This window comes from Sceloporus occidentalis, unplaced genomic scaffold, assembly GCF_023333645.1.
Source record: "Sceloporus occidentalis isolate IW3139 unplaced genomic scaffold, rSceOcc1.0.p SCAF_30, whole genome shotgun sequence".
Classification (NCBI taxonomy): Eukaryota; Metazoa; Chordata; class Lepidosauria; order Squamata; family Phrynosomatidae; genus Sceloporus; species Sceloporus occidentalis.
In genome coordinates this window covers 6,326,734-6,344,791 of record NW_028317010.1, presented here as the reverse complement: position 1 = coordinate 6,344,791, position 18,058 = coordinate 6,326,734, and the positions used below count along the sequence as shown (strand labels likewise).

Here is an 18,058-nt window from a genome sequence, read left to right as displayed (position 1 = left end):
TGTATATAATTATTATTATTATTACAGATGTAGATGCTTGTTAGTATTTTTGTTACTGGTTAAACCATATTGTTTACAGTCAGCCCTTTACGTTAGTATTATGGCACCCGATACCCTTCCAACAAGCTCTGCATCCATATTATTCATTTGTAAGGTTTGTTATCTGATCAACCTATGTGTTAAAAGATATCACCCAAAAACTTCTGCTATTTAAAATTGGGGCAAAGCAAGGAATACACATAACTTCTCCGACAAGGAAATACCTACACATTGGAGTACCAAAGTAACGTTACTTAATCACATAAGCAAAATGTAAACAAAGGTGAAATCACATTGTGAAATCAAAGTACACGTACCGGCAAACAGTATTGCGGAATCCAATACATAAATTTCGGAATTAGTGTAATTTGGATAAGATTAATATTGAGTACTAATGAGGAATTTGTGTCAAATACTGTTGAGGTGCGGGTCTTTTTCATAGGTGCTGGTAGGAAGAGGTTATTTTTTTAAATCCATTGACTGTCCAATTGATTCCATTGATTGTCCAATATAAACAGTGGACTCCAAAGGGTTAAGCTCTCTATGGTTAACCCTTTCTTGCTTCACAAGCACAATATTCTTAATTACCTCCAGCTGACACTCTAAAGCGGAATTTACAAAATAAGAAGAGAAAGAATTGTGCTCCCAGATTCTCAGAGCATGCCCATAGAAGGCAACAGAGCTTGGCGTGTCAGGCACACTCTTTTTGTCATCAACTCATTGGTTAAGCTTTAGCTTTTTAGTAAAAATTATACCTTTACCCATAAAAACATACAAAAATAGATTTAGGTAAAAAAGAAAAAAGTATACTCAAAACAGAGATAGAAAATCATGCTCTCTTCCTTTGTATTAAGCAGCAGTATATGGCTGCCAGTTATACTTTGGGAAACAAAGTGGGGTTTATTCACTTAAGGGTGAATTGGCAGGGGAGCTGAAGTTTCATCTACCTGAATTTAGTATATATATTATAAAGGACCAACCTCAGCAGGTTTCTGCTACAATAGCTTGAAAGACCCCATATAAGCATAATTAAATTAGAAGTCGCCTCTCTGATTGAACTATGCATTCTTCTTGGGGAGACATTTCCCAAGGACAGCCCTTTACAATGCAACTGAACACGTGTACATCAAATTGTGAGCTGGTGTGAGCCACGTACTCCAATCCAGCCTGGGTGCAGAAGGTTAAAGGTTGGGGTATTGTGCTCAACTGATAAATTGCCCCATATAAACAGCGATTGAGAGGGATTCACAAATTGATAGCTTGCCCAGGGCCCCATGGGGTATTAATCCGACTCTGAATCTCAGTAAATTAAGTGCCAAGCAGGTTTCTGCAAGGGGGAACCATCCTATCTCAGTAAAGCTTCAATTTATTAAATTAGCCCAACAAGAATCAATGATCTCATAAAACATATTTTGGTCTTCATACAACGTGAAGAAAATCTTAAAGATTTTTAAATAAAACTTGGCATATCAAAGGAAAGGGATTGACCAATAGTAAAAATGCCTGGGTCTTAAAAGACACATTCCTTAAACCGGGAATGCAAAAAAAAAATAAAAAAATAATCTACACCTGTGTAAAACAAAGGTGTCCTTTTAAAAATAGGCTTTATCCCACAAATCACCATTACTAGTGAAAAATTGCTCTCACCTTAATGACCTTCTGCGCTATAGAGCGGCATTACCCCGGCCAGTGCTATAAGTTGCAGGTAAGAATGTACATAGCCTCCCGGGGGCCCTTGTATGCACAAGGAATGAAATGTCTGGGCACGCTGTTCTTGGTTATGGCCGGTCTCCTCTCAATGCAAACCATAAGAATCAAACTGTAGCGACTCCGTATGCTTACACAAGGGTGTTTATGTAAGGCCGGGCACTCTGTCTCCACCACTCAAAATTCAGTAACAGCTTACATGTCCAGGCAAAAGCCCTTCTACACAGCAAAAGGATAACAGAATTAAGAGGTAAGTCGTTAGCCCTGATATTTTATTAGCTTTTTATTTCATTATCATGGAGGCAAACCTGCGTTTACAGGCTTGCACCCAGGACAGTCCCGGCCAACAGAGCCACATCCTCTGCAAGCATAAAAATCAGCTTCTATGCAGGCATTTACTTCACCAGGCAGCCGCTGGCCTTAAAGTGCCAGTGTCGTCCCATCATCACCAGTCTGGCCCTGACCCAGGCAGTCTTGGAGCACATTATATTTTAACTATTAAGGATAATTATAAACCAGTTGTGTTATTGATAACAGATTTTAAATTGGTCCTGCAGAAAATCAATGTATAGGTCTGGATAATTACAAAGATTCACACAATGGTGTTTGCTTGTAAAAGTGGCCTATTGGGAAATCTCCTTAAAATGTATGCCATTCTCTGGTGGTCGGACAATTTGCTTGATTATGTCTCATCATGAAATTATTCCTATGCTTTTTTTTGTGGTGTGTTACCCTTGGGATTGGGAAGGACTGGGAAATAATCAAGGTATTCAAACCAACTCTGCCATGATAAAATAGTCCTTAATATTTAAAACAATCACCTTCAAATTCCAACTGAAAGTAGAAGGAAGGTAGAAACTCAATGATATATTAGTATTTAAAACCATGCCAGGAACATATTCTTAATAGTAACATAGTTCATAAGGTTGAAAAAAGACCAAAGTCCATCAAGTTCAACCTATATACATATTGTGTCCCTACTGTGTTGATCCAGAGGAAGGCAAAAAAAATGGTCACCCATATACAAGTAGGGATTTCAATGTTGATCTAGGAGTCAAAGTAACATAGGGGAAAAAAGCACCAACATGGATGCTGAAATGTCTTTAAATCAGAGTAATATTTGAAAAAGTAAGCTCTGGGTTGTGTGATCCTGGGAATTAGCCAATTCAACCTGAGATTGTACAAAAATACAATCATGGAAGGGGCAGCAGCATTCAGCCCCAGGGGAAGGGGGGGGGGGTTTGTCTAGCTAAGTGGCTAAGTTATAAAGTAGCCAAGGGCATCTCAGTCAGACAACATGCTCATTCTCAATTGCGAAAAGAGCACAAAAATGATCCAGCCAGGATGTAAATGTTGCATCAAGTGCTTGTAGCTGCATGTTGAATTGCAAGCATTACACAAGACGGCTTCTGGTTCCCACCACAGTTATATATATTATAAAAATTGTTTTTTTCCTTAATGTATTCATTTATAGCAAAACCGGTTTATGTTTCTTGCTTTTACATATCTTTCTTTTTGTGTTTCATTTGGGTCTGAGTAATTACAGCCAGAAATAGATTACAACATTAACTGATTTTCAAATTAAAATGGCAGATGCGGTGCACGGCTAAATGACACCTATATGTTGCTACTATTAGATGTATACTATAATCGGATTATTGCAAAATTGGAGCGACATGTATGATAAAGTTATGCAAAAGAACAATGTCGGTGAGGTCACAATTCTATCCCCTCTTAAGGTTATTTTTAATACAATATTAACTCCAAAAGGTTAGATGCTTTCATGAACGGGGCATTTTTTCCTTACATGGAGCTTCATGTTTCAATGCTAAGTTTTCAATTATTTAATTCTAAAACACAAAAGGATCATTGTTACACACAAAAAAATATATATATTTAGTCTCCGCTGCAAAGGGAATTGCTTAACCCTTTTCAGTTCACAAAGTTGATGATGCAGCAGAAGAAGTTGGTGAGGTCTACAATTGCCTTTTATACATTTGGCCCACAGCGATAACGCAATAATCTGTGGCCAAAACGATCTACAATCTATTCTGAGCAGCTATACCAGTGATATTTAAAACAACGTCTCTACAGTTACTTACAATGAGGCCAGTGGTGGCCAAATACTGGAAACATTAGACAAAGATATTCAAGAGTATTTATCTACCGTGTGGACATTAGTGTATATCCTCAATGTAACGGGCTAAATTGGATGCATAACTTTAAGAATTGTTAGAATTCGACCTTGCCTCGGCATTATAAAAAGGTATATATGAAATTGCTCCTTTAACCCTTTACACCCGAGGGGGAAATACTAGTCGTTCAGGCGTGGCACGGTCTTCAGCAGACACCACAAACAGGATGGGTTGCATTGCTCCCATACCTTTAGGAGAGGTGTCATTTCACCTTACGCATCTGACTGCCTGATACTGTGGAATCTATAGGTCAGTGGGAAAGACATCATGTAATCAGAGTGATTTTATCTCACATCTCAAAGAAACATCCCTTCGGGCCAACCTCAGCGTTCTCCTTGTATGAGAAGACTCGAAGCAAGGGAGTAGTCTTAGATGGAAGTTTATTTCCCAACAAAGTATGTACAGATTTGCCTCGATTGTTGTTCTAGCTATGTTTGCGTCTACATTTTACACTAATGTTCTGGATTTTAAAGTATGTTATCCTCAAAAAGGTTAGTTTGTTATCAGGATGAGTGGACGTGCCATTGTGAATGAGTTGCCTACGGAGCGGCGGTTGAGAATGCCCTATAACTATTTAATTTACAAAGAAATTTGCACTCTTCGATTCTCGCAATACTTTCTAGATTGATCACGTGTTACGGATAGGAAATAATTCCCTATGGTCTTTATTTATCATTTGAAAGGAGCTACTAAACTATTTGTTGTCAATTTCCACCATGTTTAATGGCCACATATAGTAGGTACATTAAAAAAGCAATGCACACAACACTGTAAATTGTACAACTGTGGATCACTGGAATGACAGAGTATATGAAATGAAATAAACAATGTCTTACCATCTGGTTCAACAGTGGTGTCCTCCACCCGGCTGTAAGACGGACGTGCGCTTGACAGGCCAATCAAAATCAAGCAAAGCAGCAGCATCCTGTCAGTGTACCCGCCCCCTGCTTTCCCTGAGCGCCACGCTGACAACAACCCCATCCGATTGGCTTTGTGCAAGCATGAGCTGGATTTATCACTGTGAGGTCCCAGGCACTGCGGAGTCCCTCTCCCCACAAGGGAGACCAGATCCTGCAAAAAGATACAATCATCAGTATCCATGGTAACATGAGCATTCCGCCAAATTCAGCCGCCAGATTACCCTCCCCAAAAAACTAAATATTTATATTCAGGTCCTGTGATCCCAGCTGGCAGCAACTGCATACAAATTATAGATTTTCAATTAAATTCACCTTTTAGCTCGTTAGGAAAATGAAGAGGAGAAAAAAGGAGATTGACAAAAAGTTGATGCGTTGGAAATACATTTACTGGATCTGTGTTTTGGATTATACTGGATTGAACTTTTGCTCACAAAAAAGGCACACCAGTTTCATCGAGCTCTGCCTTAGTGAATCTGTGCATAATTTACTTTAGCTTTGACATATCGGCCCTAAATTGTATTGTTGCTGAAAGGTAGGAATTTCATCTTGTTCTCGTTTGAAGGTCAAGAGTTCTAGGACCTAGAGAGAAAGAAAAAACGAAAAAAGTTCCCTCTTTTTTTGTAGGCCTCTTTGGCTACATGTGAATTAACCCCTTCCAGCGCCCTACAGACAGCACTGCAGACACTCTAGACGTTACTATTTTAAAATCCAAATAAATACGACCCAGAGACTAGAAGCCTATCCCTTTAAATAACGGCACATAAAAACAGTCACTGTCCATTGCCGTTTTCTCCATTTTATTAGAGAGGAACGGGGTTATTTCACAGAACCACACTCTGAATAACTCGCTACCACATCTCCGTGATAAAAATTCCAACACTCCAGAAATATGGATCTGTATTTTTTAATACAGACATGTGGTATAAGCCCATAATTTCAGGATGAATCGTGCGGTTGGCTTGTTTTACTAAAGGATATAGGCTGAAATTTCTGAATTCTGGAGTGGGGGGGGTGTTCTCAGTACCTACATACAATGAGGGTGTTCTTGAGCTAAGCTACCCGTCGAGTACCAAGATCAGGGTTAGCCCACCTACATTGACTTGGTGACTTCTAGTTCACAACTCCCATCAAGCCCAGCCTTCAGGACAAAAAAAATGGGGCCTGGCGTTCCCAATTCTTGTCCTAAATACTCAAAACAGATGCCTAACTTATTCCGTTGAATAATTCAGGAAAGGGAGAGGAACGTAGATACCAATCACATACATCACAGGGGACTCATAAACTTATCAGGACATCCAGCGCAGGTATGTATACAGATCATTGAAACACACAATGGGAAGCTACAGGGACCACAGACAGAAATAGTTCTAATTTTATGTGGAACGGAAGGAAGAAGGGAAGTTTCTTGCCTTCTGCTGTAAAAACACGGACCTATAGCCTGCCGTCTCACAGATGGTCTCATGCCTGAGTTACGTTGTGTCCCTTGTGTGTCCTCAAATAAAAGGTGCATTGCACGTGTGCAAGGAGGGAAGCGTCATTACACAAACAGAGCCACTGCAGGTGGGAAATGTACACTTCTACAAATCTTTATGTAAAACAAGGACATTTCTAGCTGTGTAACATAATTGCAAAAGGGTTTTCGAACAATCACAGACTTTTAAAGTTAAAAACTTGGATTAGTGAACACAATGTGCCACTGGAACACAGGAGTGATGGGAGTGATAAAGAGTCCTATGAATTAGCTTCCTTTAAAAATAAAAAATAAGTGGCCTTAAATATTTGAATAGTAGGCGATATATATATATATATATATATATATATATATATATATACACACACACACACACACTATTTGTTTTGATACAATTTCATTCTAAATGCAGCACAATTGCCAACATTTTGTAGAAAGCAAGCAAACCGGAAGAGCATTCCCATTATTAATGTGCATTTTAATAGTTCTTTCAAAAGGTTAATCATGGCCAGTTTGCTTATTTTTATGCTACAATAAAAAAATTGCAGGGAATTACCGATGCAGTTATTTGCAAAAACAAATTGTGAGAAAATTAGTATTTTTAAAGCACGCTTGCGAAAAAAAAATAAATGTTCTGGTCTACCACTGGAAAATGTGTGCATATTCCAAAATATATTTAGGGGTTTTTTTTTTTAATAGCACTAGTTTGAGTTGCCCTCCCTGTAAATGGAACAATTTCTAAAGCTTGTATGTTTGCAGAGCAAGTTAGAAAACCACTGTAGGTTGGGTAGCGTTTTTACAGCTGCATTTCCCCAGCTTCCCCCGTGAAGAATACAGTACGTCAGCCTCCACTGTGTGCACAGGCATGTAGTTAGTTACCTTTGTGTGAGATTATATGCGAGTGCAGGCATGCAAGAACCTACGTGCACATGTGGATTGTTAACACTTTCAATCTTTAAACAAACACATCAACGTTACAGACCAAGCAAGCATTAAGAACAAGACATTCAGGAGGTGCTTGCATTTTCATCTAATATTACATGGTCATATCGGAATTTGTCAGACACAATGCAAATAAACTTTTCTTCTATTTTTGTAAATCAAAGCAGATGACATGGTTAAAACTATAAAAAAATATACCATATAAAAATATACATATTCCCTCATGCTCCCCCAATGCCAACCATTAACACTATAATTATTACATTTACCATATTGAAGGAAATCGCTGATGTTTTCCATCCCAGAAGCATCATCTTGAAGCTCATGGGTGTGAGTGCAGGCAGGCCCCTAGTAACGTGTCCCAATAAGTAAATCAAGAGTTCAGGTGGCTTACCGAGAAGGAAGCCTTCGTCAAACAGATGTCGCATCGCTGTTCATCATGAGTGGCTTCCATGCAGTGCCACTTGGAGCATAATGCAAGAAAGTCTATTTATTTTTACTTTTATTTCTAACTGCTATTAAATACCGTTTGTGCATTCACACATTCTAATTTACTTCTCGTAACATATGACTGTTCCACACAAGTGGACAGGAGAGGCAGGCGACCTTCAGAGGTCAGTACAGCTACATGATCTGGAATACAATAACCCAAACCCATTATGTACTATTCTGTCCTGTCCAACACCTGGGCCTCATTAATATCCAGTAATGGTATAAATGTTGCCTATAATCCCAGTTAAAACCCAGACCTTAAACTGTAGTGCCCTTTTACTTTTCCCAGTCTTGGGAACTCATCTGAAATATCAGACGGATCCACCTAGAGTAGAGCAACTGTAGGACACTACTGGCTCATACTGATAATTCTGTACATTTCTTTTTCTCTTCTAATCATTGCATTCATTGTAGTTTAATATGTACATGTCTTAATCTGAGCAGATAAGATGCCTTCACATATGAGAGTGACATAGACCAGTCATCTCAAACCTTAAAGAGCAGAACACAGAAAACAAAGGATGCTCACTATACACCTACTAGATGCCACCAAAGCCCTTGGTGGTATAAAGACCTCCATGTTCCATATAACTAAAAGGAGTCATCTGGAGTCAGCAGAGGTGACAGTTTCTTCAGGGGAAAAATAAATCTTAAACCGTGTTTTTTGATACTGTTGCTATACATCGCCATGTAGAATTTTCAGTTTCTCTATAAAACACACTCCTCTCAAAACTATAAACAAGTTCATAGTTACATATGAGGAAGGTATCAAAATGAAGAAAAAAAAAAACTCTACAGACGCCAACAGATGGGGAGAGTGAACATTTTTTTCTGTCTACCCCACAGCATATCAATGTCTTGGTTCCTGAATTCCTAACCAGAAACAAGAGAAAAATATATAAACCTTCCACCTTTACAACACAATACTTAAATAAACATTCCCCTATAAAAGCAACACTTACACAAACATTCCCTTTATACAATCTCCTGCTGAAACTTGCTGCCTCTATAAAAACATATTTAAGTCTTGTGCCAACGTGAGCTTGAGCTTTTTTTCTTTTCTTTAAGATCTGAAATGTACGATCCTTCTTTTTATTTTACCTTGTTGGTCTTAAAACACAAGTCTACCAGAACAAGGTTTATGTTAGCCTGAAACATATACTGTCCCTAAAGCAAACAGTTTACTTAATTCATTTTCTGCCAAAACTATAAATACTTTAATAAAAGAGGTTCATATAAACCAGTCTGAAACAAATAACAATTATTACAACACAAAGCCGAGTCAACCATCATTTTTGGAGGGAACTTTACAAACATTATAGACCGACAATTATTAGCTTGTGCCTTTTTGGAGTGCCATGAGATCCCTTAAGAAGAAGAAAACAAAAACTGAAATTGGGCAAAATTGGTGTCCAAACAAAAATAATTTGCATCACAGAGCCAAATGGCTAAACAAAAATGTGGTATTCAGTTTATTTAGGAACAATGGTCACCTAACTGCTTGCGGAAAAGTGGATCTATAGCTCCCGTAGGTTTTTAAGGGTTGTACTGTTCTATCTGTCGCTGTTTATTCCACATTCCATTGGGTGGACACGTCAACTTGCCCAAAGTACCTGCTAGATAAAACACTGCAGGCCAGTAATTCTGCATATTATCAATTTTCACTTGTGAACCACGTGACCAATAGAGTATATTTATGAACGTCAGTATACACAGCAGCAGAAAATACAAACTGCACATTTTGTATGATCCATTTGTACCGTATGGCACAAGGCGATAACTGCTGCATATTTTTTCTACAAATAGTACAAAAGTACTACACATTCTCCATTTCAACAAACTGTTTACTTTGATCAACAACAAAAATAACGGTCAACAAGCAACCTAGAATTGAAGGTTTTATGGAAGAGCAGGTTGTTCCTTAGAAGCATTCCACCATATAAGAGGCATACTTTTTGGTACTTCGTCTCAATCATTATTTGACGTCTTAAAGGTGTTTATAAGTAATGGTAGTGGATAGGTGGAATAGCCTTCCAGCAAAAATGATAACTGTTACTATAAAGAGGGACTTTGTGTACTGGATAAGCACGAATAATTCCCAAACAAAAGACAAAATCAAGGGCCAGGTAAAGTTTGAGGTTTTACAGCATGTAGAATCGAACGGGCAGGCTACGCGAGCCAAATCTTTATCAGCATTCGAATTCTGTTTCCATGAGGTCAAGTTGACTGAGCCCACTGGCACTCACAGGGGTAATACCACCAACGACCAGGCATAGAAGAATGAATCCTCAAGCTACTCTTACCAGTGTGGTTTACACACGTCTTCTGGAGAGATTTGTTCTAGGTCAGCAAGATAAGTACCGAGCACATGTTTATATTTCAAGCCTGGACGGGCCATCCCGACACTGGAAGAATAGAGGCAATTAGTTCTGATTGTAAGCACTACCCACATTCCAACCGCTTAGCTCTCGCATACACACACCTTCACAAACACACAAACGTGCTTCAGCAAACTACCACAAAAGGCACAAAGGCTTGTGTGTTACAATAGTCAAAAGCCTCTTTTATTAAAAGGTGAAAGGGAGAATAGCTTGGGAATGTAACTGCCCAGGTGGCTGTGTTTGCTCACTGTCTCCGGAGACACTGCTTTTGTAAGCTGTATATGTAAACAGAATTTTATGCTTGTGTTTTCTTTTTTTTTTTATTCTATGTACTATGAAACTAAAGGATTTGGGATAGGCAGTGTTATACAAATTAATGTTTAAACAAAGTTCTCCGGTCTTACAAAGTTACAGTGACGGAATCCACTTAGAAGGGGGGGGGTAATTTTTGAATGCTTGACATTTAACTCTCAGAGTACCAAATGTGAAAAATCATAACAATACACTACCATAGGATGGTAAGGGTTAAAACTTGCTTACCGAGTTGACAATCATTAGAGAGCCTAGACAGGCACCTAAACTTTTTTTTTTAGTGGAAATTTACTAAAAATTTCAAATAAAATTCCTTGGCGTAAGCGAGCATGAATAATACTTTTAACCAACGCAAAATACAGACAAACTAATACAATTGTCAATCCTAGATTTAAGAGGTCCTATCCATTCTCTTATACATTACCACCGCTGTACCCCAAGCGCACAGGAAAAAAAGAAAATTAAACAAAAAGTGAAAGGAATTTCAGCATTGAAAACATTCATCCATCTAGATGATTGGAGTGGCCCTCATGCCTACTTTATCATTCTCTCAGATGCACAGTGATATCACTAGAAAGAGTGGAGTGAATCTCGGACGACCCAAAATTTTATCTGGAACAGCTCTGCTATACAGGGTATAAAGATAAAGGCACATTTAACACACAAAAGAGATTAAACAATACATCTGTCCCAAAGGGGCAGCACAGATGATGGATGTAAAAGTCCTAAGAAAGACTGGGGATTCACCACCCCCATCCCAATAATAAAAGGACATAATAAGGTGCTGCTCGAAGGAAATATACGTACATTTAGGATTCTGGCTGAAAATTATTTGCACACAGCCACATGAGAACAATCCCAGATAAAAAAAACACGTTGACTGTACAAAAAGATATGTAGAATTTTCTACTGTGAATGTAAAAGCCACATTTCCAGGAAGTTTGGCTTTTAACTCTTGATTCCCAGGTTCTGTAAGATAATACTCATTGTTCACACCTTATAAACGTGTTTCAACGCTTACGCACCCTCCAAGCTTCCAGATTCCTTTACCCGGTCGCAAGAACCAGCCTGGAGGCTATAGTGTCTTATTCAGGTAAACTTACACCATACTGTCTGTAGGCTTCCAGTTGGTATTTGACTTTAATTCTCATCAGCCAGTGACTCCCAAGAAGCCAATAATTAAAAACTTATATTCAAAAATAGAACAGGCTGGATGTTTAACCATTTTATGTATGTACTTGAATTTGTGCGGTTTAAAATAAAATCAATTTATAATTAAGCATTAATAAGCTATTACTTATGGAACAGAGCTTTCTTGTTTAGGTTACTAATGGTTGGATATGCCTCGAGTATGAAACTCTGGGTCATAAGTGGATTTTCAGGTTGAAAAAGGTCCTTTGTTAATTCCATACAATATATGAACTTAGTGTTCCTGCAATTGGATGTCTGTTGGGTTACTTCCAGTAAAGGACTTTTAGCATAATACACATAGAAAGCAATACATCATTCAGATAAGTATGAAGGACTGATAACCAGCCTGCTGTCATATCTATATTCAAATAAATTATCTCGTTAAGTAGGATTAAAGGATCGCGTATCTCTCCTGAATCTTTATCAGTTCTTTTACACTCAAGGTCTCAGTACCATTCCAAACTAGATGTTTAACTGCCACCCTCTGAAACAACTGCCATGTGCAAAATGGAAACAAAACGGCATTAAACAACTTTCAAAATATCTTTAAGAGATTATACAGAACTCTTACAAAATCTACCAATGAAATGTGGATTTAGAGTATGAGATGATTGGGAAAATGGTCCACAGCAAAAGAAAAGTAATTTGGCACAAACTATTCATGTTTTCTTAATTTAACCATACTGTATAGTGTTACCAGCACATAGCGTGTTAACCGAGTGCTTCTTGGACTCTTTAGACACAACAGAGAGGGTAAGTTGTCCATTGGGACCCCAACACAGGCCTTGCTTTAAAAAAAAAAAACACAAGAAAAGGCAAGATACATACACCTTTTGAGTTCCATAAAAATAGTCTCCAATAGTAGTATCTCCCTGTTCCGATCTAGATATATGTCACAGGTTTGTAGCTGGATGAGAGTTATATATTAGGCTCCTATAGTACACTAACTCAGTGTTCAGACAGCTGGGGTAGATATTTTTTGGAATAAATGCAATGTTGTTTCAGGTCTGGTCCATCTGGAAGTCATATCTGGAGTTGCTTCCAAGCAGTGAATAAAAGAAGATTTTATACTTATCCTATACCTGCAGTAAACAAGAGAATGGCTTAGTCTTAATCACCCCGACAGACACACTGACTAATGAAAGTCTATGGTGGAACAGACTTCATTAGCATTACAACACAGAATCAGCTTAATGTGGTGTTTGAGCACCCAAATCATCACAGGTATCCAGGTCTGCAGATAAAGGATGTTTAACGGGGTAAAATGACAGATTAGTGCTAATTTCAATCTATGTTACTCTATTTTACTGTATTTTTTAAAAAATGTATTTTTGTCATTCATGGAGCATGCTGGGAGCGATGGTATGTGTGACAATTACCAACCGAACCGGTTTTCGAAAGAAACAAGAGCATGGCCCCCCACAGAGAAAAAGTAAAAGGATCTCAGAGATATCCAACCATTTTTGGACTTCCAAAATGGAAACCAATGTTTATTGTTAAATACTTAATCACTGCACATGTATTTCACTATGTAATGAGAATTGTTGAAAAGAAACATATGTTTCGAGGGCCAAACTGTATTAACTGTGTAATAGGAAGCACATGGTACCTCTGTGCAGTATTGGTAAACATCTTATTTTTAATTCAAAATTCCCTAATATTGGCAAATAGAGAATATATAAAATTTACCACCTTTGCTAAAAAAATTAATTAAAGCTTCAAATACTCGATACTTTTTTAGTATGTAAATGAAATACCAAGCAGGTTGGAATCATATCTGGAAATCCAAATATGCAAATATATAAAAGGGTCTTCAAATAAAAGACAGTAGTAGAAGACAGACATCTCATGAATAGATTGTAAGCTCCTTTGAGCAGAGACTTTTTCCTTAAGTCCAATGTTAGGCAATTCACTACTTGTTGATGGTGCTATATAATATATAATAAACAATAATGAACCTCCAGGAAACTCCTTCTGCTGATTTTATGTTTTACACCAACAGCTGGAACTACCAATGTTGAACAAGATGTAAAAGGACCAAGGCCCAGAAACATTAACCCCTTAGTGACAATGGGCGGTCCCTAAACCCATTGAAAACAATGCATTTTGAGCCCGTACATGTAAGGGCTTTGTCATTAAGGGGTTAAGAGGACAGCTGTCGGTGGCTACTGGTAAAGAGCCCTTGTATTTTACCATAGACCTTTACAACGCTGAGTGTCCCATCGCCTTCACGTATCAGGAACCCTTGGGATCTTCCAATATCGCATCTAACTTCATTGTTACAAAACCAAATGAGGATGAAAAGCTGTTGAAAAGGCGGGTTTGTCTGTTCTTCTTCTCTACTAAACCCAATATGATTCCTATGATTCCGTCCTCCATTCGTTTGGTGTATTAAACAGTCAGGTAATAAATAAAGGTTCTCGCACCTGATAGGCTGTTGGAAAGAAAACTCTTATTAAGTAGAGTTGTTACTTTATTGCATCTTATTGTGTGATGGGACCCTGCCTTTGTATTACGACAACACATTAAACTATAAACCCCTTAATGACAAAGCCCAAAGATGTACAGGCTCAAAATTCATTGTTTTCAATGGGTTTAGGGACCGCCCATTGTCCTTAAGGGGTTAATTAATAATCATATTTTCTTTATGTCACCATACCTATTAGTGCTACATTAGATAACGTCTCATTTGTGTTAACAACATTATCAATTACGTCTAGCGACCAAATTAAGTACCTGCGTTTCATAATATATTATTTATGCTACATCTGTGAAATAGAAAGCAGGTTCTTACTGGACACCTTTTACAAAACCTTCCTCTGTGTTCATCATCCCTGCCAAAATCCTCTGACAACCAGAAATTCCAAGATCCCAAGAAAAAAAAAAAGCCCTAAAATATAAGCTTTAAAACACACACACACGCACACTCATCGATCCCGGCCTATAAATATCTACAGCTTTTACAACAGAATAGTCGTGTTCACTTAAATAACTTGGAGATATAGGCAACAGATCTGCCACGAAAACAGTTACTATGAACCTCTAATCAGCATGCATTTGCTATCTCATAGGAAAAACGAAATCTTCAAGGACGGTGTTTAGGCCAGATTCTGACTTTGCGGAAGCTGAAGTGATCCAAACGCAATAACGTCAAGGATCAGTTAGAGATGCAATACATATTACATATTTAATATTTGTTTCTACTCAAACTTTTTATTCTGACCACAGACAGATTGAGTGTTTTGACACAGGACAGGGTACAGCATTATCACTGCTAGCATACCTCCTGGACATAGTTTTTTAATTAACTTCCTTGCAAGAGTCTGTAACTTAGCTACCTTAAACCCACTGCAGTCTACAACAGACCTAATAGCAGAATCCATTCCCCAGTCAGACCAGGGTCTGTTTCTTGTCATCCCCAAATGCCAGTGCAATGTCTGCCGCAGACCAGAGCTCCAGCGTGAAGCTGTCCACCCGCCAGTGATTAATGACACCCCAGCACAAGCCTGCTAGACTCCCATTATCCCCACAGTTACAGTCGCATATACCCTGTTTTCACTCCATCTTCCTTGAGTGCTGCTCAGAGGCTGCACTTTGCCAAAATGACTTGGCTTGGATAAGGCAAAATGGATTGGACAAGGAATATTGCCAATTATCTCCCGCACAGCAACAACGACACTGCAGCTCCTACAGGGTGGTCCAGGTCCAGTTCACACCAACAAGGTTCTGCTTGTACCGTTGCTCATCATCTGCTTTACAGGAGGTCCAAGTTAACACTTGAATCAAAAAACTGAAATCTCGTCCCATTTGAAAGCAATGCTTCTCATCCTCAGCAGACCGGTTGAAACTTAAACAGTACAATATTTGTCCCTCGGTGTGCTAAACATCATAGTGGATGACCACAGCAGGGAACTCCAGGTTGACTCCCACTGATCAAGAGTCTGGATTCACTTCTGCTGTTTCTTTTTGTTAAACACTTTCATTGTATATAAAAAAAAATAACAACACCTAGTGATGCTATTTAAAGCCCTCAGATTTAAAAGAAACATGTTTTTTTAAGATTTGTTTTCTTTTTCTTATTTAAACATGAATATCTAGGCATTAAGCGGAAGGGTAATGAAGAGTTCTATGAAAATATTCCAGAAAAAGGTCCACTTTAATCAGGAGAAAATAAGGATCTATAACATTTTGGGACATCAGAGCTCTCTTCTTTAGACAGATTCAATCTTCCACGGCAACTTTACATTGTTTCTAGGTTTGCTTAATAAAAGGCATCAACCTAAACTATGGACTAAATTTTCTCTTCGACTAATAGGACAATAATTTATTCTTCTTTGTAAAATTGGGAAGGATTCCCTCACTTACTAAAAGGTATGAATCTTAACACATGGGTGTTAATTTAATTACTTAATGAAGTTTATCTTAAGGAGGAATACTTTTAGCACCTAGGTCTCATTACCTGTTTATTTTCACTTTTTTCAAGAATAGCTTGAAAGAACAGGGCTAATTACCACATCCCACCCGCTGCTTCATCAATCACCCTCCTGACTCTCCTGGGCGATCCTGGCTGCTCTCTTTTTCACTTGTGATCTCAATTCTACAAACACAAAAGAAGTTGGGGGAGGGGTATCATTGGGAGAGTTTGAAAATTCTCAGTTCTGTTTAGGATTATAGACAAAGGGGTTTCACATTGAGATACACATCATTTGACAAGAGACATAGTAATGGTCACCCACGTAATCATTTATACAAACAATTCACACTCCAAGCCTAAAGGAATCATCTGCCCTTAAGGTGATTCTGATGGATCACAGGTTAGTAAATGACGATACATGTCGCTTAAAAAATTATTGGTTTAGAAACCAGAAAGCAACCACTAGATCGAGGAGCTAGTACTGTGGACCTTTGCCATCTGTATTATGTACCCCATGGTCTTATTTCCACAATCTTTGTATTTGGATTCTAAATAAATTGCTATTAGTAACTAAATGTTGATTTATCAAATCCCCGATGTTCCGTTCCAGTGGTTTACGTTAATAAAACAGTATCTAACATGATTCTACTGTAGGTCAAATGACATTGTCTTATTAGACCAAGACAAAAATGGAGTCTTTAGTAGAAGTTGATACCTTTTATTGGGAAAACACAGAAAAAGTTTGAAAGTTACATAAACTTTTGGAACCTCAGTGGATCAACAAACCTACTAAGCTTAAATGAAATACAGAAGTGGGCTACATATATGTAGATATCTGCAGAACACACAAGTTAGGCCCAGGTCTCTATCTGAAGCTTTGTAGATCATGTGTAAAACTAATGCATTTCATTAGCCTTCTGAGTATCTGGGAGTGAGCACCGCATATGCGTCCAGTGCATAACCATTATGCACCGATACGTCATATTTTATTATAAACCAGCCAATATATGTTTTTTTCTTAATAGACTGCTAAGCAAGGTTTTCACTGCCTTTACACCCTTAAGTAGCAGAGCTGAAAGGGAAACCAGATTATGAGGACACTCCTTTGTAGAATGTATAATCAATGATAACCAATAAAAATTAGATTAACATGTATATAAATAACAGTGCGATTCTATCCACATTGACCATTCTTCAAGCATTGTTTTTTTTCGTAGACCACGTACAAATAGACCCATCAAACGAAACTGCTCAGAGGTCCACAATGTAGCTATCAACTGTCACAATGCCCATTTTAAGAAGTCCCTCAAGCTCACGCTATAATAAGGCACAGGTACATAGACAGAAAAGCACATTACGTAATCTATTCTGAAGAATCCCAAACCCCTTTGCATTGCCATCAAAAATCATGCAGGATCTCTAAACTTCACAAGAATCCCTTCTGAGTCTTCTGATTCCTGTTAAAAGGTGTGGGTCCTTACCAATTTGTTTCCATTAATTTGAAATAGAATGTGGATAATAATTACGTATTTTTTCTTCTTTCAAAATCTCATCTCTCTGTTTCATCCCTTATCACAAGAGTATTCGCACTTCATATAAACAAAAACAAAAAGAGCCGCTCATTATGTTTTCAACAAGTCACTTTCTATAGCAAGAATTCCCATTAGAAGCACATCTCTGATTAAAACAACACCTTTTTGCACAGCCTGTTCCTATTCAAGGAGAGCCATCCATGGAAAAGGGTTTAACCCCTGCTCCCCTGAACTGGTTAAATCCCTGGAAGGAATCGAAGCTTCACAGTTTTTAATTGTGCTTGCAAATCCCATATAGAATTTCTCATTTTCTTTCCAAGAAGATACAGCCTTTTCCCTCAACACCCTGCTATAGACTTCATTTCTAAAGCTTTGGAGAGATCATAGAATAGACTTAATCTGCATTTTAATTGGCATTCCATGGAGGAGGGAGAAACTTTCCTCTTCTCAATCGGTACTTAA

At 38.1% G+C, this 18,058-nt stretch overlaps 1 protein-coding gene across 1 annotated transcript in view; it reads right to left on the bottom strand.

Moving 5' to 3' along the window:
* LOC149298982 (fibroblast growth factor receptor 2-like) overlaps positions 1-4,922 on the bottom strand; it is a 36,423-nt gene extending 31,501 nt beyond the window's left edge. Inside the window, exon 1 of the mRNA XM_089486958.1 lies at positions 4,778-4,922. Within this exon, the coding sequence (XP_089343084.1) occupies positions 4,778-4,922 (145 nt within the window). The remainder of the gene's footprint in view (positions 1-4,777) is intronic.
* Positions 4,923-18,058: the final 13,136 nt, after the last annotated feature.